Source organism: Schistocerca serialis, chromosome 7, assembly GCF_023864345.2.
Source record: "Schistocerca serialis cubense isolate TAMUIC-IGC-003099 chromosome 7, iqSchSeri2.2, whole genome shotgun sequence".
Taxonomy (NCBI): Eukaryota; Metazoa; Arthropoda; class Insecta; order Orthoptera; family Acrididae; genus Schistocerca; species Schistocerca serialis.
In genome coordinates, this window is record NC_064644.1 from 505,535,606 (window position 1) to 505,556,970 (window position 21,365).

The 21,365-nt window shown below is 40.0% G+C and overlaps 1 protein-coding gene across 1 annotated transcript in view; it reads left to right on the forward strand.

Moving 5' to 3' along the window:
* The window catches only part of LOC126412599 (katanin p60 ATPase-containing subunit A-like 2), a 191,911-nt gene that overhangs the window by 55,143 nt on the left and 115,403 nt on the right, over positions 1-21,365 (forward strand). Inside the window, exon 2 of the mRNA XM_050082265.1 lies at positions 8,816-8,893. Coding sequence (XP_049938222.1) covers positions 8,837-8,893 — 57 coding nt within the window. The 5' untranslated portion in view covers positions 8,816-8,836. The remainder of the gene's footprint in view (positions 1-8,815; positions 8,894-21,365) is intronic.

The following is a 21,365-nucleotide window of genomic DNA, read 5'->3' on the forward strand; positions in this document are numbered from 1 at the left end:
AAATGGTTACTCTACGGATATACTACAGTCCCCTATGTATTGCTCACATAGGGATCATTAGGATAAGATTGGAATTATTGTTGCTCACACAGAAGCATTCAAACAACCACTCTTCCTGCACTCCATATGTGAATGTACAATGGGACGTACCCACTGTCATGCATGTCACGGTGATTTGCAGAGTATAGAATAGATGTAGATTAAAACATTTCATACATTTTATTGCTATATTGCTATTATTATTAAAATCATGGGCATATGTGATGTTTTAAAAGAGTGGGTGTGGAGAGAGGGAAGAGTGTGTGTGTGTGTGTGTGTGTGTGTGTGTGTGTGTGTGTGTGTGTGTGTGTGTGTGTGTGTGTTCGTAAACATTCCTGCTGGTGCCCAGTTTCTCTTTATTTTGGTCACAGTCTAATGGTCTATGTGAACCTGTGAAGCACCTTGTTTGCACTTGTTTTCTTACAGAGTCGTATGTTGGTGGAAGTCAAGCACCTGTTGCACACCTACCAGCTGTATGTGAGTTATCACTACAGTAGGTTACCATCTTGTACAGTTTCCAGCTGCTGGCCAGGTCTGTTTGGGACATAGGCTTCTCCGATGTGTTCTATCTTCCCTTCATCTCTCCATCTTCAACTAGTTCTTGTCTTCTCCGCCATTTTTCATGCAGTTCCTTACTCCTTTCAGCCACCTGTCTCTTTGCCTTTTCTTGGTCTTTCTTCTTTCCTTTAGCTCATATATCTCTCTAGATATCACTCCTCTTCTCCTCTGCTCACTTAACATATCATCTAAGCTTTGACTTCTCTGTCCTGTCCTGTAATGGTTCTCCCTCCACTAATTTCCTGATCCTCTCATTCCTTATCCTGTCCATCTTTATCACTTCAACACTATTTCTCAAGAATTCCATACCATTAGCTTGTATTTTTCTTCTCTATCTTACTTTCATTACTCAAGCCCTCAAGGCATATGCCAGAACTGAAATGTAGTATGCCTGATATATAATGTTTTTGTAGTTTTAGTGACATTCTTATTCCATATCAGTCTGATAATATACTCCTGGGATGCATCTGGTTGTTTCCCCAGCAAATCAGTAGTAGATAATCCCTCTGCTTTCAAGAATGAAAGAAGCCTCAGAAAGATTTAGTAAATACTAAGCATTATTGAAAAATATCACTTAACTGTATTGATAAAAATATTGCACACAACAAATTAAATGTATCATTCTAATAAGTAAATAACAAATTGTATAAACTTTATAAAAAATTGAAATAAAACAAAATCTTTGTCTGATTGTTTATGGCAGCTACCTTAAATTAGTTATAGTATGACGTACAAAAAAGAAAAGATTTTATTTGCTTATCATAATTTATTAGTAGTGCACAAATAACTAATCAGGAATGAAAGATGAAGGGCTGTAACTACAAGTTGAAAAAATATTGCTTTCCAGCAATTGTGCTTTTAGTACAATTTCTATTGATTATGACATTACAATCAAGAGAATTACCTTGGGCAATGCAGCTGATGACCACTGACAGAGCACGTTTTTCTTTACCTGAGATTAAGACAGTAAAGCTTACTTTGGGCAAAACAATAAAAAAACTCCTGTAATATTATTAATTAGCTGCAGGAGGCTTGGTCTTGTACTCTCTTTTATTTATGAACCAGTTTGTACCAACTGAAAATTGTGAGCAGCAGAAGTATTGGCAAGTAAAATACATATCACAAAAAGTGCAGACAACAGTTTCTATTACAAGGGGATCAAATTTTATAAAAACTTCTAAAAAATTTAAAAAGTTTGAGTGGAAGCTGCTTTAAAATTGCATTCAAGCAGTTCTTATTGACAAATGATGTTTTTATAGTATTAAAGAATTCCTTTCAGAGGAATATGATACTTTCATTTGTACATATAGTACTTGCATCTATCCGTAATCAAGCTATATAATTTTTATCTTTATTGTTTGTAAGTTATGAGAGGAAGTGTAAAATACATACACAGTCAAAAACAAATTCTTGTATTTGTCTACAGAGAGTCAATAAATAAATGTTCCATGTACCTTTATTGCTTGCTTCCTCCAGCACTGTATCTTGCACCAGTCAGTCAGCAGATATTAGAAGCCTTTGATCACATAACATATTTGCTCCAGCACCCGCTCAGTGACCTGTAAGAGCCTACAATACCAAGCAAGATCTTCACTGTTGGACATGGGCAAGCTGTATAGGCACCTGTTGTGTGAAGCAAGTGTACTGTTGCCACATAAACCATCTTATTGTTAGACATCTGTTCAGTATCATCTTTTCTTTATGAAGCTACTTGGACAAAATGACGCAGTGAAAGTGTGCATTTACTGCCATGGGCAGAGGGAAAGGCTTTTTCTCACAAACAGAAGATGAGAACACAAGGGGTAACATAACTCTTGTATCTTGCCTGGTTCATTCTTAAACTATTTTTCTTACCCCTTTATTTTTTCCCCCCATCTCTATGCCTATGGTCTTGGCAGGGGTCTACCTCACACCTACAAAGTACACCTGTGGTGCAGACACAATTATATCTAATACTGATGATATGTTGGTAATGGTATCTGTGTATTACACATGGAAACTTGAAGTAAGTGCAAACTATATCCTCCTACTCACACTGTAATGGTACAGGAGTAACTATTTAACAATAGATGGAAATAAAAATACATTTGTGTTGTCTAAAGACATATTTTCCCTAAACCAGAATCCAGTACATAAGCTATAAAACAATCTAAATACTCAGAGTCCTGTTTGCAGGTATTTAGGAGTTTTTGTTGACAATAGAAGATATTTTTGACACACATAGATACAGTTTGCCCAAAACACTTAAAATCAAGCATAAAATTGCTTTCATCAGCACTGAAGTCTACAACTTACACCTGGAGGTTGTGAGATTCTACTGCTACACAGTGCTGATTTCTGTTATGGAATTTGCAGCAATAGCTTGGATGTACCACTCTGTATAGTACAGTGTAGAACCATCTTAAGCTGCATGTGGTGAGAATTTCTTCCCAGGTCAATAAGAGATCAAATGTAATGAGATATCTCAAACAAAATGATGATCTACCAACTGGCATGAATTCCAAAACTATCAGTCATGTGAAACCCAACTTTGGTCGCATGACATCCTGAAAGCCATGGATCAAGGTGATTAAGTAGATGCAGTATTTCTGAAATGCATTTGACTCAGTAGTGTAGCTACACTTATTATTGGAAGTACAGGTGTGAGGTAACAAGCAAAATTTGTGACTTTATTGAGGATTTCTTGGTTGGGACGATGCAGTGTGTTATCTTTAATAGAGAGACACTGACAGATGTAGAATTACTTTCAGGTGTGCCCCAGAGAATTGTGTTGCTGCCCTTGTTGTATATTAGTGAATTGCAGACATTATTAATAGATAAAAAATCTACCTATCAAGTGGCAGCAGTAGAACACATATACAAGGTTTTAAGGTTGCTAGCTTTCAGAGCCATGGCTCCTTCATTTCACAGAAACATTGAAGGAGAAGGAAGAGAGGTGAAGGAAAAGGACTGGTGAGGTGTATGAAACTGGGTAGAGTTTGGAAAAGTTGCCCAGAACTGCTGGTCAGGAGAGACTTACTGGACAGGATGAGAAGATTTCTCATCCCATCCAGTAAGTCTCCCCTGACCTGGGGTTCTGGGAAACTTTACCCCTTTTCTCAAAATTCACCAATCCATTTCCTTTACCCCTCTTCCTTCTGCTTCAGCCCTTCAGCCAGAAGAAGCAGCCACTAGCTCTGAAAGCTTGCAAATCTTAATACTTCTTATATTGAGTTCTATTGGTGCCACTTGGTGAGTAGACTTTTTATCTGTCCAATTACATTCTATTTTCAAAAACTGATCATTTTTGTTAATTGTAACTTTAGATATTTTGCATGTGATGCAGTTATATACAACAAAGTACTTTAATAAGATTTCAGAGTGGTGCAAAGCTTGATAACTTGCTTTAAATGTTCAGAAATGTAAAAGTGTGCACTTCACAAAATGAAAAAATATAGTATCCTATGACTACAGTGTTAACAAATCATAATTTGAATTGTTCCTCGCTGTAACAATTTGTAGGGATGTGAAATGAGACAATCAAAGATGCTTAGTTGTAGGTAAAGCAGGTGGCAAATTTCTGTTCACTAATACACTCCTGGAAATTGAAATAAGAACACCGTGAATTCATTGTCCCAGGAAGGGGAAACTTTATTGACACATTCCTGAGGTCAGATACATCACATGATCACACTGACAGACCCACAGGCACATAGACACAGGCAACAGAGCATGCACAATGTCGGCACTAGTACAGTGTATATCCACCTTTCGCAGCAATGCAGGCTGCTATTCTCCCATGGAGACGATCGTAGAGATGCTGGATGTAGTCCTGTGGAACGGCTTGCCATGCCATTTCCACCTGGCGCCTCAGTTGGACCAGCGTTCGTGCTGGACGTGCAGACCGCGTGAGACGACGCTTCATCCAGTCCCAAACATGCTCAATGGGGGACAGATCCGGAGATCTTGCTGGCCAGGGTAGTTGACTTACACCTTCTAGAGCACGTTGGGTGGCACGGGATACATGCGGACGTGCATTGTCCTGTTGGAACAGCAAGTTCCCTTGCCGGTCTAGGAATGGTAGAACGATGGGTTCGATGACGGTTTGGATGTACCGTGCACTGTTCAGTGTCCCCTCGACGATCACCAGTGGTGTACGGCCAGTGTAGGAGATCGCTCCCCACACCATGATGCCGGGTGTTGGCCCTGTGTGCCTCGGTCGTATGCAGTCCTGATTGTGGTGCTCACCTGCACGGCGCCAAAAACGCATACGATCATCATTGGCACCAAGGCAGAAGCGACTCTCATCGCTGAAGACGACACATCTCCATTCGTCCCTCCATTCACGCCTGTCGCGACACCACTGGAGGCGGGCTGCACGATGTTGGGGCGTGAGCGGAAGACGGCCTAACGGTGTGCGGGACCGTAGCCCAGCTTCATGGAGACGGTTGCGAATGGTCCTCGCCGATACCCCAGGAGCAACAGTGTCCCTAATTTGCTGGGAAGTGGCGGTGCGGTCCCCTACGGCACTGCGTAGGATCCTATGGTCTTGGCGTGCATCCGTGCATCGCTGCAGTCCGGTCCCAGGTCGACGGGCACGTGCACCTTCCGCCGACCACTGGCGACAACATCGATGTACTGTGGAGACCTCACGCCCCACGTGTTGAGCAATTTGGCGGTACATCCACCCGGCCTCCCGCATGCCCACTATACGCCCTCGCTCAAAGTCCGTCAACTGCACATGCGGTTCACGTCCATGCTGTCGCGGCATGCTACCAGTGTTAAAGACTGCGATGGAGCTCCGTATGCCACGGCAAACTGGCTGACACTGACGGCGGCGGTGCACAAATGCTGCACAGCTAGCGCCATTCGACGGCCAACACCGCGGTTCCTGGTGTGTCCGCTGTGCCGTGCGTGTGATCATTGCTTGTACAGCCCTCTCGCAGTGTCCGGAGCAAGTGTGGTGGGTCTGACACACCGGTGTCAATGTGTTCTTTTTTCCATTTCCAGGAGTGTAGAATACTAGGGAAATGCAGTCAGTCTATGAAGGAGATTCGTTACAAATCACTTGTGTGACTTGTGCTAGAATGTTGCTCAAGTGTGTGGGACTTACACCAAAAAGGATTAACTGTTGTGTCTGACTTGTTGGACACGGACATGGCTAGTAATAAGACATTTAATTAAAATACCGAGTAAGTGATATTTTATTAATCACTACAAACTTATCTTTGTTGCCAGACTCAGCTGTAGCTATGAAACTGCACTTGTGGACTTCTGGTTCAGAACACACTAAATGAGCCATGATTACTGAGTGGTATTTCTTCTAGCACTGTGTATGTGAATTGCACAGCAATGAGCCTGAATAACTGGTTCAATGAGAAATATCACAGGCCATGGACCTCAAAATGCTTCACAGAGTATGGATGTAGATCTAGGTGTACTACACCAGTACAGACTCTCCACACCATTCTTACAATATATGTCACTGACGTCACAGAAGGATATCAAATTGTAAGATATTGGTCATAGCAAGATAAGATAAAGTATGAGAGATAATTATTAGCAAGTTATGGCCTCAAAACTGGGGTCTTTATGAGATGTAGTAGGATTTGGAAAGTGGAAATACCAGGGGCTATATTCACAGTCTCCTTCCAGACATGAGAAAGAGACTACAAATGAATCACATCTACCATAGCAGAGATATGGTTCATTTTATAACAATACATAGGCTGTATCTCATTTGCAAGGAGCAGAAAGTAGATCATTAGCCTTGTCTGAATATCAGGCTCTCTTGAGCATCTGGTTTCCAGATACATGCTCCAAGAGGAATCTAGAACACATGACTCTCTTCAGGGTGAGACACAGTTTTTAGAAAGCTATTTCAAATTTAAAAAAAGAAAAAAACGAACTATGGAACTGATGAGGGTGGTGAAAAATGTTTTTTGGGTAGTTTATGTAATTCAAAATATTTATTGAACATTCAGTATTTTCTATACAATTGGCCTCATCAAAAAATACAGTGGAGTCAAGAATCAGTTTAATAGTATAGTAACTAACATGCATAGACACAAAAAATAAAATACTTACACAACAATTCAAGGAACTTTTGTATCAGTTATGAAAAATACATCTTACAATGATTAATTTCTAAGAATACTTTCTGTGGCTTGAATTCATTGCACCTTATTTGTACTCTCTTGTGTTTATTTGATGGTGCTGAATGAACTGTGAGTGGCAACTTGTTAAAAATTTTTATTACTTGCTTGTGGTTATAATGGATGAGGAATTCTTGAAGCAGAAAAATGAACCAGATAGCTGTTCCTAGTAGCATGTACAGTTACATCATATTTCATGGCAAATTTTTCCATATTTTCTGTTTTGGTGCCTCTGCCTTTTAACTTGGCATCTGCGACATGTGGCCAAGGAAATGGAAAGTGGTCATTGCAGTCTGATGCAAGAAGCTATAGGAAGCCAAGCTTATGTAATGGAAAGTTCAGTTCTGGCACAAGAGCAGAGCTAATTACCACACATCAAGCATCAAAGCAGCTGCCAGGGCTGGAATATTGGTGACACAGCAAAGTGCAGGGGTCACACTGTTACAGTGATGATCTGGGTTACCTCGTGTCCAGATGTGGCTCTGTATTGCTCCTTTGGCATGTGTGAGAAAGAATGGTGTACTATAATAATAGGGATGAAACGAGCAACCATAAGTATTGTGTATTCTAGCTATGCAGCACCTGTCACTATCTGCAATCAGCTCTGAGATGTACTCCACACCAGTGATCAACCTCAGGGTCACCCAACTTACTGCTATTAGATGCCATCTGCAGTAACTGCAGTACCACAGGCTACACCTAGCCCTGATTGTGCTGGGAACTGAGTTGGTGCCTTCCAGTGCTGGCTGACTTCTACCAACTTCAGGGTACTTATCCGGGGGTCCGAGGTTTACATCTACATCTTACTCCCTGCTGAGCTACCACCTGCCCTGTGCACACACACTTTGCTGCTACAGGCTTGCATTGGCAGGTCACTGTTGCTGCATCTTATGCTGGGATCCTTGGATCACCTTAACATAGATGAGTGCTTCTTGCACTGAAATATGCATCTGCATCAACAGTGGTACCAAATTACTATGAAGTGTGCTGTCACCACTTGCTGGCCTCCTGCCTGGGACTGATAAGTCATTACATTCACCATGGTGCTGACATCATAGCTTCATCACCATTACCATCTGCCTGGTATGGCAACTCTGTGCACTGGCCACATGCCTACATGCACATCACTGACAAGGGTCAGCCTGCATCCCCACACACTGCCTGTAGCAAGAAAGCATTTTGACTGATATACTGAAAGCAGTGAATAAATATTTTTTTCATAATGTGGGGCCACAGTCATAATATATTTCTTTAAAGTCAGTACCGCCATTAGACTGTTGTTTATTTACAGTGTTACATTTACAATTAAACAATCATGATTTTGCCTTCAAGGTGCCATTATCAAAAGTTTTAAGTGTTATAAATTGCCTGTCATATTAGAATACACTATTAGACACATTGTCTAAGAGTCGATATTTCTGGCAGAGCCTACTGCTTTGTTTCATTACTGAGTACACCATCTTGAATTACTGTTTTTCACTGCTTCTATGACTTTGAGACAGTTGTCTACCTGGATCTAGAACCTGTTGCCCTGCCAACCTTCCTGCCTTGTCATCACGACCTGCAACAAGATAAACATACATTGTAGCCATCCTGACCCCATTGCACTGTATACATTAAAGAAGTATACATTAGTCTCCGGTGAGACGTTTGAAGAGTTTCTCGCAGGATTGTCTGGTTGCTAATTCTAATATACTTTTAATTGGATTCTGCTGCCATCTGGAAATAAACTTCAGTGCTGGGTAATTTACCCTTATTATTGCTGTGCACTGTAGATAAGAATGATAAAAGCAACTGAGTGGTGCAGCAGTTCCTTGATAGACATTCATGATGATTTTTCTTTGTGTTAGTGAAGATCTCTTCAGTTCCCTTTCTGTCTGTCCATGTAACCTTTATGGCCCTTTTCCAGTTCCATTCTTCCAAGACCTGGAGTCATTTTCTCTCTTGCTACCATATTATGAAAGTTTCAACATTCTGTTTCCTGATGCTTAAACTAATATTACTTTGAATCACTTACTGGTGTGGAGGGCATTAAAATCACAAAATAATTTCTTTACCTGAAACTATATTTTTCTTTTTTCCAGGGAGAAGAACTTCAATCCATAATGTCTTTTGAGATAGCCTACAGTAGCTCAAAAGTAAACCATTGTGCAAGAATTGCAGTAAGTATTGATAAACCTGATCCAAAGTCCAATTGAAGATTTTTTTAACATCTGTAACCATTTACGTTCCATTTGAAACATTAATTATTGCAGCTGTGTCTCATTAGTCTACGAGGGCTATCCACGAAGTACATTACGTTTTGGAATTAAAAATAAATAAAGTATTGGAAATTTTTTTTATTATATACAGATGAAAGCCACACTTAAATACTACTTTTCTACATAGTTGCCATTTAAATTAAGGCACTTATCGTAGCGATGGATGAGCTTGGAAATTCCTTCATCATAAAATTCGGCCGCCTGCGCCTTCAACCATGTAATGACTGTCTTTTGGGACAGAAAAGGTGTGATTTTTGTGGATTTCCTGGAAAGAGGCACTACAATAAACTCTCAAAGGTATTGCCAAACTCTGCACAACCTCAGAAGAGCAATACAAAACAAGCACAGGGGAAAGTTGGGCTCAAAGATCTTGCTGATTCACGACAACGCCTGGGCCCACATGGCAAATGCCGCTCGTGAAGTTCTTGAATCTTTTAAGTGGGTGTTGTTTCCTCATCCGCCGTACAGTCCTGACCTGGCACTGAGTGACTTCGACTTACTCCCAGCAATGAAGAAGTGGTTGGCTATGCAGCATTTTGATGATGACGCACAGCTTCAAGAAGAGGTAACCATGTGGTTGAAGGTGCAGGCGGCCGAATTTTACGATGAAGGAATTTCCAAGCTCGTCCATCGCTACGATAAGTGCCTTAATTTAAATGGCAACTATGTAGAAAAGTAGTATTTAAGTGTGGCTTTCATCTGTATATAATAAAAAAAATTCCAATACTTTATTTATTTATAATTCCAAAACGAAATGTACTTTGTGGATAGCCCTCGTATTCTGCTACAAGTGCCTTCAGCTTTTGGATTATATAACTATCAGTACAAGTTGAAAGCTCTGCTAAGGCAGTCAGTGTCTTGTGCATTTCATTAATTACACATCATACAGACTGTTTGAAAATTATATCAAAAAGTTTAAAGTGTTGTGCTAGGTACAAGAAACAACATATTTAAAACAGAAACTTATAGAAGCCTCAGCCAGTGACACCACAAAGTGATGAAAATGTAGGAACCAGCACCTGCAAACACACCATCCAAGCAGCACTTACTGTGGTCTTCACCACTGGACTCTTCAGCTTTGAGGAATATGACAGTTTTCTTTTATGTAAAGAAAATTAGACAAAAAATAGAAGGAAAGATTGATTATCTACTATGATGAAAAAAAGACGTGTAACAAGTGGAAATTTAGGAAGTGTTTTATTTACATATCTTCGGCATTGCCCAAAATGCCAGACACCTTTGTACCATAGACTGATATATATGGCTAAAAATACCTTATATGGGGGAAATGCTTTACAAGATATATGAATAATCAGTGTATATTAAGTCCAGTTTCATAAATCACAATCTTAAAATATCCCCAGAGAAAGTTGGGCAGCAGATTTCATTCAAGTGGTTGACGTGATAGTAGACTTTGAGTTCCTATATTTTCTTGGTTATTCTCTGTCTCTTTTCCACCAGAAATATTTGTAAGAATTTATCCCAAGAAAGGAGTAATACAACTACCTTATTTCCAGCTATGTAGGAAGCCACATTTCTTCACTCATCGTTTCTGGGATCTCTCTGTTTTTCTCTGTCTCTCTCTAATTTTGTGAACAACACTAATATACGTATTTTCTTGTCAATATGATGAGCTACCTTTCTTCACTATTGGTCCAGCTTTCACTTCAACACAAGTAGTACATATATGTGAACGACAGTTACGCATGCCTTTATGTTAACTGGCTTGCTTATCACAAGATTTTTAGCATCCTGGAAGGAATTTTCACAGGTACATTTAAGTATGATGTCTCAAAAAATGATGTTTCTTAATTAGCAAAATTGATTCAGGCATTCATTATGGAGTTTACTATTTTTAAATTTTTGTTAGTTTGGTACAATCTCTTGCCTGCTATGAGGGCTATCCACAAAGTACATTATGTTTTGGAATTAAAAATAAATAAAGTATTGGAAATTTTTTTTATTATATACAGATGAAAGCCACACTTAAATACTACTTTTCTACATAGTTGCCATTTAAATTAAGGCACTTATCGTAGCAATGGACGAGCTTGGAAATTCCTTCATCGTAAAATTCAGCCGCCTGCACCTTCAACCACATGGTTACCTCTTCTTGAAGCTGTGCATCATCATCAAAACGCTGCATAGCCAACCACTTCTTCATTGCTGGGAGTAAGTGAAAGTCGCTCAGTGCCAGGTCAGGACTGTATGGCGGATGAAGAAACAACAATACCTTTGAGAGTTTATTGTAGTGCCTCTTTCCAGGAAATCCAAAAAAATCACACCTTTTCTCTCCCAAAGACAGTCGCCATCACCTTCCTTGCCGACATTGTCTGCATGCATTTCTTGGGTTTTTGGGGGGAATTGTGTGCCCCCACTGCATTGACTGCAATTTTGTCTCACAGTTCATGCTTAACCCATGTTTTGTCACCAGTAATGATGCGATTGAGTAATGAGTCGCCATCTCTCTCGTAAGCATCCAAAAACGTTAATGCTGCAGCCATTCGCTGATTTTTGTGAATCTCTGTCAAGATTTTTGGTATCCATCTTGCACAAAACTTGTGGTAACCAAGGTTTTTGGTAATGATTTCGTGCAACAAACTTCGTAAAATTTGTGGAAAACTCATAGAGAGTTCCATTACTGTGAAATTACAGTTTTCACGAACCACAGCATCAACTTTTTCGACAAGTTCGGCAGTCACTATGCTGGGTCTTCCACTTTGCTCTTCGTCGTGAATGTTAGTTTGGCCATTTTTAAATTTTATGACCCATTGACGCACTCCACCTTCAGAGATTATGTTGTCCCCATACACTTCACAAAGCTGCCGATAGATTTCTATCAGTGTACAGTTTTTTGCAGTCAGAAACCTTATTACAGCACGCACTTCACACTTCATGGCATTTTCAATTAATGCTGACATTTCAAACTGTCACAGTAACTCAACAGAGTACAGCACGAACCTCTCACTAGCACGGCAGGATACCGACTGAGCGGCGGAATGCCATAACACCAAGATGGCCGTGCTAGCCCCGCCCCTAACAGACACAAACGAAAACATAATGTACTTTGTGGATAGCCCTCGTATTAACAGTTGCAATTTATAGACATGTATTTATCATTTAAAATATAGTACATTTCATTTGGTTGCATTGTTACACCCAAATTCTGTTCTGAATGAATGTATGATAGTTTCTTAATTACATCAGTTTTTAACTTAATTTGGAAGGAGCTACTTGAGTCATTAAGCTTCTAGGACATTTTTTATTCATTAATTTGTTCACACTTTGTGTTCAGCACATTTCATCATGGTGGAGAATACTCAAGGATGTAAAATGGACACAGAATTCCTCCTTTAGGATAGAGAGCAATGTTAAGATCAATTAACAGAGAAATTCAACTCTAATAACTAGATTAAGAATTCATATATCTAAATACAAAGATGATGTGACTTACCAAACAAAAGTGCTGGCATGTTGATAGACACACGAACAAACACAAACATACACACGAAATTCAAGCTTCCGCAACCAACGGTTGCTTCATCAGGAAAGAGGGAAGGAGAGGGAAAGACGAAAGGATGTGGGTTTTAAGGGAGAGGGCAAGGAGTCATTCCAGTCCCGGGAGTGGAAAGACTTACCTTAGGGGGAAAAAAGGACAGGTATACACTCGCACACACACACACACATATCCATCCGCACATACACAGACACAAGCAGACGTATTTTCTTGTCAATATGATGAGCTACCTTTCTTCACTATTAGTCCAGCTCTCATATCAACACAAGTAGTACATATATGTGAACGACAGTTACGCATGCCTTTATGTTAACTGGCTTGATTATCACAATATTTTTAGTATCCTGGAAGGAATTTTCACAAGTACATTTATGTATGATGTCTCAAAAAATGATGTTTCTTAATTAGCAAAATTGACTCAGGCATTCATTTTGGAGTTTACTATTTTTAAATTTTCGTTAGTTTGCTACAATCTCTTGCCTGCTATGAACAGTTGCAATATATAGACATGTATTCTTCATTTAAAATATAGTACATTTCATTTGGTTGCATTGTTACACCCCTATTCTGCTTGTGCTCTGTGTATGTGTGGATGGATATGTGTGTGAGTGCGAGTGTATACCTGTCCTTTTTTCCCTCTAAGGTAAGTCTTTCCGCTCCCGGCATTGGAATGACTCCTTACCCTCTCCCTTAAAACCCACATCCTTTCGTCTTTCCCTCTCCTTCCATCTTTCCTGATGAAGCAACCGTTGGTTGCGAAAGCTTGAATTTTGTGTGTATGTTTGTGTGTCTATCAACATGCCAGCACTTTCGTTTGGTAAGTCACATCATCTTTGTTTTTAGATATATTTTTCCCACATGGAATGTTTCCCTCTGTTATATTCATAGATTAAGAATTCTTTTGATAGGAAGTATGCAGCAAGTTATCTTGGATGGAAAGTCATTAACAGTTGTTGTAGTTACATGGGGTTTGCCCCATAAATGTGTGTTGGGATTCTTGCTGTTCATGTTGAATATTGACTACTTTTCCCAGATGATGCAGTTATCTACAGTAAAGTGCTTTCTGAAAGAAGCCACACAGATATTCAGTCAGATCTTGATAGTGTTTCAAAGTGGTGCAAAGGCTGTGAAGTTACTTTAAAAGTTCACAAATGTGAAACTCTAAACTTCACAAAATGAAGAATTGTAGTAATCTATGACTATAATATCAATGAGGCACAGCTGAAGTCACTCAAGTCATACAAATACCCAAGTGTAACACTTTGCTGGGATATGAGATGGAATGACCACATAGACTGAGTCAGAGGTAAAGGAAGTAGTAGGTATCAGTTTATTGGGGGTATACTAGCAAAATGCAATCAGTCTACAAACAAGACTGCATACAAATCACTTGTATGACCCGTACAAGATATTGATAAAATGTGTCAGACTTGTGTCACATAGGACTGACAGGGGATATTGAATGTATACAGAGAAGGGCAGTATGAATGACATAGATTTGTTTGACTTGTGGCAAAGTGTTGCAGGAATGCTAAATAAACTGAACTGGCAGACTCATGAAGGTAATGTAAATTATCCTGAGAAAGCTGACTTACAAAGTGTCAAGAATGGCTTTAAATAATGACTCTAGGAAAGTACTACAACCTTACATATAGAGATTGTACAGACAAGATTAGATTAACTACAGTATGCATGGAGGAATTTAAACAATTCATTCTTCCCATGCTGTATGTGAGTGGAATGGGAAAAAGCCCTATAATTGATAAAATACAAAGTAGCCTCTGCCATGCACTTCACAGTGGTTTGCAGAGTATAGCTCTAGATGAAGATTTTATGAACTATGTCTGAAGGTTACATCAATAATGAAGCACCATAAAGGGTATGTGGCTTATTTTATTTATCAAAGACACTTTCCTCCTCTGTTAACACACTGACTATAATATCACTGAAGCATATTTTGAATTAGTCAACTCATACAAATACCTAGGTGTAATAATTTGTGTACATACAAAATGCAATGATCATGCGGCAGCCACACCACACAAATACGTGAAGGACAAAACAGTGGCACAACTGACACAAGCAAATGGAGCTCAACATTTGTGCAGCTCATGTATGTAGCTTTCCTATGCATTGCACATCAGCCTGCATGGGACAAAGTGGGCGGACAGTGAGAGTTGGTCACGAGGTGTGACACACGCCTCTGATCTTTCTCACTATGGACCACATGGGTTGAGTTAATGTGACTCCCCTCAAACATGTACACGAAGTCTTGCACATTTGCTCATATCATGACATCCATACATTTGTTTTGCAGTGCTTCCCTCCATGCCACAAAAGTCATGACTTTCCATGAGTCATGCCGAAAACGGAACTTTCAGAGATGTTGCCTTTATCTCGCGTGGTCCATGCACTCACATCACAGCTCATCACCAGTGTGTGTACACTCCAGGATCAGTGATCAAGCCATACTGCCAGTCCAACATGCCTATATGGAGGGACATTAAGGATAAACAGTGTTTGTACCATCTTACAATGCATGGAAAAATAAATATGTATCACCAACAAAAGTGATTCTCATCATTTCTTGTCACCAAACCTCTTGCTTGAGCATAATGCATGGGTGCAGCAGTAAAGCCAGTTCACAGCAAGTTTATGACTGTAAGTGATGATAATGCATGGAAGCCGTGCAGCTGCAAACAGCCCAGGAAATTTTTGGTGCGCAAAGCCCTGCCACACCAAAATCTCTTACAATTGTTGGAGTGCCTGCAAGCACTGGACAGGTGATGGTCAGACTACCTTCCTTACAGCTCTGTGACCCTGTAATGTTGTTCAGTCTATTGGAGGTGGTCTTTGTGAGCAACCATAGAATCTGTGACCTTGTAAAATTTGGGCACGTAGTGAGCCAGCTCGACCAAAACTACATGGCTGAAGTCCAGGATAAAATCACTGCCCTGCTGACACAGTTATTATAAAAATGCCCCAAGGAAAGCTGATCCATGGATCTCATCATCTGATGAACAATGTGTGCACCAACTGCTGTGGCAAGAGGAATGCTGTGACTGGAGGCCTTCACATTTCCCGCACCATTTGTGGAGCCTCATGCAGTCTGACACAGTGCCAGACTTGCTGTTATGCACTGTCTTTGTGGGCAGCCTCCCAGTTCAGGTGCAGGCAGTGAAAGCAACACAGACAGAAATGCTGCTGGACATTGTTATAAACTTGGCCAGCTGGGTGCATGATGCATTGATGACGGCACCTAGCACCATGGCCATGGCAGCTTATGAAACCATTCCCCCACCTCTGTGGTGGCATGTGCTTCCTATGTAGCCACCACCTCAGATGCTGACCTGCACCAGTTAGTGCACAACTTGGCCGCATAGGTGTGGCAACTCTCACCACACAAGTTGACCAGTTGGTGCATTCACAGGCAGAGGGCAGCAGGCACCACAGTGGCAGCTGATCCACCCACTGCCAAACTGGCTCATGCAGCCTGCAACCCAGCGCCAGACATTTTAATGGTACTCCATGGGCAGCAGAACTGATGGTGAATAACTTCTGCTGGTACCATATGTGCTTTGGCAATGATACGATGAAGTGTCATTCTCCCTGCACACACCCAAATGCCAACTGCAACTGGTCCTAGGCACACCTGGCTGTAATTCAGTATCACAAAGTTTCTTCATAGCAGAACAGATGGGTGCCATGAAGTATCTTGTTGACATGGGTTTGGACCTTTTAATATTCCCCTGTTCTATGTTAGAAGACTGCAGGCAGGCTCTCACAGTGGTAAACAATTCAGCCACTGAAACTTAGGGCACACACAACCCCAATTTAGACTTAGGACTATGCGGCACATTCTCATGGACATTTACTGTGGCCAATGTTAGTGAGCTGATCCTGCGTGCGGACTTTCTCGGGGACTACAGGCTGCTAGCCAACATCACAAATGGCCAGTGTACTGAGGTGACAACAAATTTAAAGATAGCAGGACAGTACCAGCAGGCAGCATTATACAGATATGGCTGCCAAGAAAGGGGAGGAAGCCATTGTGCACTCCATGTACATATCCGGTGGAGTAATTCCAGATGTGGAAGAGGTCCTCCTGGATGCATGAAGAGCACTGGGTGCAGTCAACTGCAGGTGGTGGCTCACGTCAGTACCTATGATGTGTGTCACTTTGGATCAGAAGAGATTCTCTCTGGTTTTGAGTGGCTAACAGAAGTGGTAAAGGCTGCCTGTCTTGCTTGTGAGATGAAAGCAGAGCTGACCATTTGCAGCATAGTTGACAGGACTAATTGTGGACCTCTGGTACAGAGCCCAGTGGAGGGTCTGAATCAGAGGCTCAGATGGTTCTGTGACCATGCAGGCTGCAGATTCCTTGACTTGCGCTAAAGGGTGATTAGGTTTCGGGTTCCGCTGAATAGGTCAGGAGTCTGCTGTATGCAGGAGGTGGCTACATGGGTAGCAGGGGCTATGTGATATGGACTGGTCGGCTTTTTAAGTTAGAGGGTCTCGGGAAAGCATGAAAAGTACTTCAGTCACAAAGGGTACAGGCTAAACATGGGAGGAATGTAGATACAGGAACCATTGGTATAACAGTTGTAAATTGTCGTAGCTGTCTTGGAAAAATACCAGAGCTCCAATCACTAATAGAAAGCACTGATGCTCAAATCATTACAGGCACTGAAAGCTGGCTGAAACTGGAGATGAATTCAGCCAAAATTCTTGCGAAGAACCTAACGGTGTTCCGAAAAGATAGGCTAAACATGGTTGGCATGTTTGTTGCAGTTAGATGTAGTTTATCTTGTCGCAAAATTGAAGTAGATAGTTCCTGTGAGTTAGCATGGGCATAAGGCATTCTTGGCAACTGGAATAAATTAATAATATTATGAGAAGGAAAGTTGCTGCTCACCATATAGCAGAGATGCTGAGTCACAGATAGGCAAAACAATAAAACTTTCACTCTTAAAGCTTTCAGCCAAAGTCCTTTGTCATCAATAAACACACATATGCAAACACACACACACACTCATTCAAATGCAACTCACACACATTTCCACTGGCAGTGTGGTTTCAATTGCCTGAGACTGTATCGTGTGTGTGAGTTCATGAGCCCACACGTATAGTACACAGTTGCAAAAACACACTTGACCTCTTAGCAACAAACAATCCTGAGTTAATAATGAGCATCAAAATGGATACAGGGATTAGTGAACACAGAGTTGTAGCCAGACTGAATATTGTAACCCCCAAATCCTCCAAAAATAAGCAAAAAATATACCTATTAAAAAATGCAGATAAAAATTCACTTGACACCTTCCTGAGAGACAATCTTCACTCCTTCCAAATTAATAATATAAGTGTATACCAGATGTGGCTTGAATTCAAAGAAATAGTATCAGCAGCAATTGAGAGATTTATACCAAATAAATTAACAAACAATAGAGCTGATCCTCCTTGGTACACAGAATGGGTGAGAACACTGTTGCAGAAACAACGAAACAAACATGCCAAATTTAAACAGCGCAAAATCCCCAAGATTGGCTGTCTCTTACAGAAACTTGAAATTTAGCATGGACTTCAATGTGAGATACTTATAATAGTTTCCATGGTGAAACTTTGTCTCGAAACCTGGCAGAAAATTCAAAGAGATTCTGGTTGTATGTGAAGTATGCTAGTGGCAAGACACAATCAGTGCTTTCTCTGTGTGATAGCAATGGAGATACTATCGAAGACTGTGCTGCCAAAACAGAGTTACTGAACATAGCCTTCTAAAATGCTTCCACAAAAGAAGCTGAAGTAAATATTCCAGAATTTGAATCAAGAACAGCTGTCAACATGAGTAACATAGAAGTAAATAACCTCAGAGTAGTGTAGCGACTAAAATCACTTAATAAAAGTGAGTCTTCTGGTCCAGCCTGTATACCAGTTAGATTCCTTTCAGAGTATGCTGATGCACAAGCTACATACTTAACAATAATGTAAAACCATTCGCTCAACGAAAGATCCATATCCAAAGACGGGAAAGTTGCAAAGGTCTCACCAATATTCAAGAAAGGTAGTAGGAGTAATCCATTAAATTACATGCCCATATAATTAATGTTGATATGCAGCAAGATTTTAGAACATATATTGTGTTTGAACATTATAAGTTACCTCAAAGAAAGCGGTTGAATTGTGAACTGTGTTTTATTCATCTCATGATGTACTTTTGTAATCCATTTGGTTTGCATACAGGAGACATGTCAAAAATTTATAATACAGCTACAATGATTTTTACATTAACAAGTAATAGCACTACAATAAATAATAACACTATAAGGATATTTCTTGTATCCAGCTCAAATTTCCAGCTTGTCCTGCATGAATTCACCCACTCAGTAATAACACTTCAGTGTCAGAACCTCACGTAGCTTTCTTTAAGAGAACCTAAATTCATCTGCATCAACTTGTTGCCTTTTAATTTGTTACAAATTTTCATTCCCATGTATTGAGGTCCCTGGGCATACAGTCTGAGGTAGTGGGTGGAGAGCATAAAATTTTCTGTGTGGTATCATGTGAATGGACAAAATGGTTTCCCTCAAATAATTCATGTCTGATGTACAAAAACGTGATAATCTCATGTCTGTATAAGGATGGCAGAGTTAATATTTTAAGTTTTCTAAATAATGGTTGACATGTTTCTTTGTGTTTTGCACATATTTCGAATGATTTTTTTTTTCTGTATTTTTAGTATCCACACTATGTTTGTTGAGTTACCCCAAGAAACAATACCACACTTTATAATGTATTCAAAGTAGCTTGTATATGCCACTTTTCATGTGTCCATGTCAGTTGCAGTTGATAATATTTGCACTGCAAATGCAAAGCTGCTCAGATTGTTTGCGAGGTATTCAATGTGTGCCTGCCAGCTCAAATTTTTATCTACATTTAAACCTAAGAATTTGACTGAATCAACTTCTTCTATATCTTGATTGTGTACAATCTTAATTTGCTCACATTTTGACTATTTGGTTTAGAACTGCATCATGTGAGTCTTAGATATGTTTAGATTCAACCCATTTAGTTGACGTCAAGTTTCTAAGGTACTGAGAGTTCCAATCACAGATTTATTTAATGGTAAGTCATAAATATAGAAGAGAAATAGGACTGGGCCTAATATGGAGCCTTGTGGAACACCCTGAGCTTTTTTTTCCAGTCAGAAAAATAATATGCACCATTTGAAGAGATGCTAACTATTTGCTTTCTGTTTGATAAGTAGGATTGAAGCCAGTCTAGTGCACTGCTGCTAATACCATACTTTTCAAGTTTGTAAACAAGCAATGCATGGTTTACAGAATCAAACTCCTTTGTGATGTTGCAGAAAATTCCTGCCACCCTATTTCTCTTGTCTAATGATGTGCTTATTTTCTCAATGAAACTGTTTACTGCATCTATGGTGTTTTTCCCCTGCTGAAAACCAAATTGGTTGTTTAGAATAACAAATATTTTGCAATGAAGTTTCAGATTTGTGCAACAGAAAGTTATTGACACATAGTCAACGCAGATTTAGAAAACATCATTCTTGTGAAACACACTAGCTCTTTACTCGCATGAAGTGTTGAGAGCTATTGACAAGAGATTTCAGATTTATTCCCTATTTCTGGGTTTCTGGAAGGCTTTTGACAGTGTACCACAAAAGCAGCTTGTAGTGAAATTGCATGCTTATGGAATATCATGTCAGTTATGTGACTGGATTAGTGATTTCTTGTCAGAGAGGTCACAGTTTGGAGTAATTGATGAAAAGTCATCAAGTAAAACAGAAGTGATTTTTGTGTTTCTCCAAGGTAGTGTTATAGGCCCTTTGCTGTTCCTTCTCTATATAAACGATTTGAGAGACAATCTGAGCAGCCATCTCAGGTTGTCTGCAGATGATGCTGAGGTTTATCAACTAATAAAGTCATCAGAAGATAAAAACAAATTGCAGAACAATTTAGAAAAGATATCTGTGTAGTGCAAAAATTGGCAATCGACCCTAAATAAGGAAAAGTGTGAAGTCATTCACAGGAGTGCTAAAAGGAATCCTTAAACTTCAGTTACACAATAAATCAGTCAAATCTAAAGACCATAAATTCAACTAAATACCTAGGAATTACAATTACGAACAACTGAATTTGGAAGGAGCACATGGAAATTGTTGTGGGGAAGGCCAACCAAAAGACTGTGTTTTATCGGCAAGGCACTTAGAAAATGTAACATATCAACTAAAGAGACTGCCTACACTATGCTTGTCCATCCTCTTTTAGAATACTGCTACACAGTGTGGGATCCTTACCAGATAGGATTGATGGAGTACATCAAAAAAGTTCAAAGAAGGGCAGCACGTTTTATACTATTGTGAAATAGGGGAGAGAGTGTCACTGAGATGATACAGGATTTGGGGTGAACATCACTAAAAATATTTTGTTGACACTGACCTATATAGGGAGAAATGATTACCATGATAAACTAAGGGAAATCAGAGCTTGAACAGAAAGATATAGGTGTTCATTCCTTTCACACACTATACGAGATTGGGACAATAGAGAATTGTGAAGGTCATTCGATGAACCATCTGACAGGCACCTGCTTGGCTGACGCACTGTAGAACTTTAAATATTCAATGGTGTATCACATAACAACCATGCCCAGCCATCCCACATCATGCTGCCCACATTGACATGCACCCAATACACTTGTGGCAGCAAAGGCAGAGTTTGAGGCCATTCTGTGGTAAGGCATCATTTGACCACAAAGTAGCCCATGGACATCAGTGTTACATTTAGTCCCCAAAAAAAAAGACAATTTGTAACAGCCATGTTGGGACTATTCCAC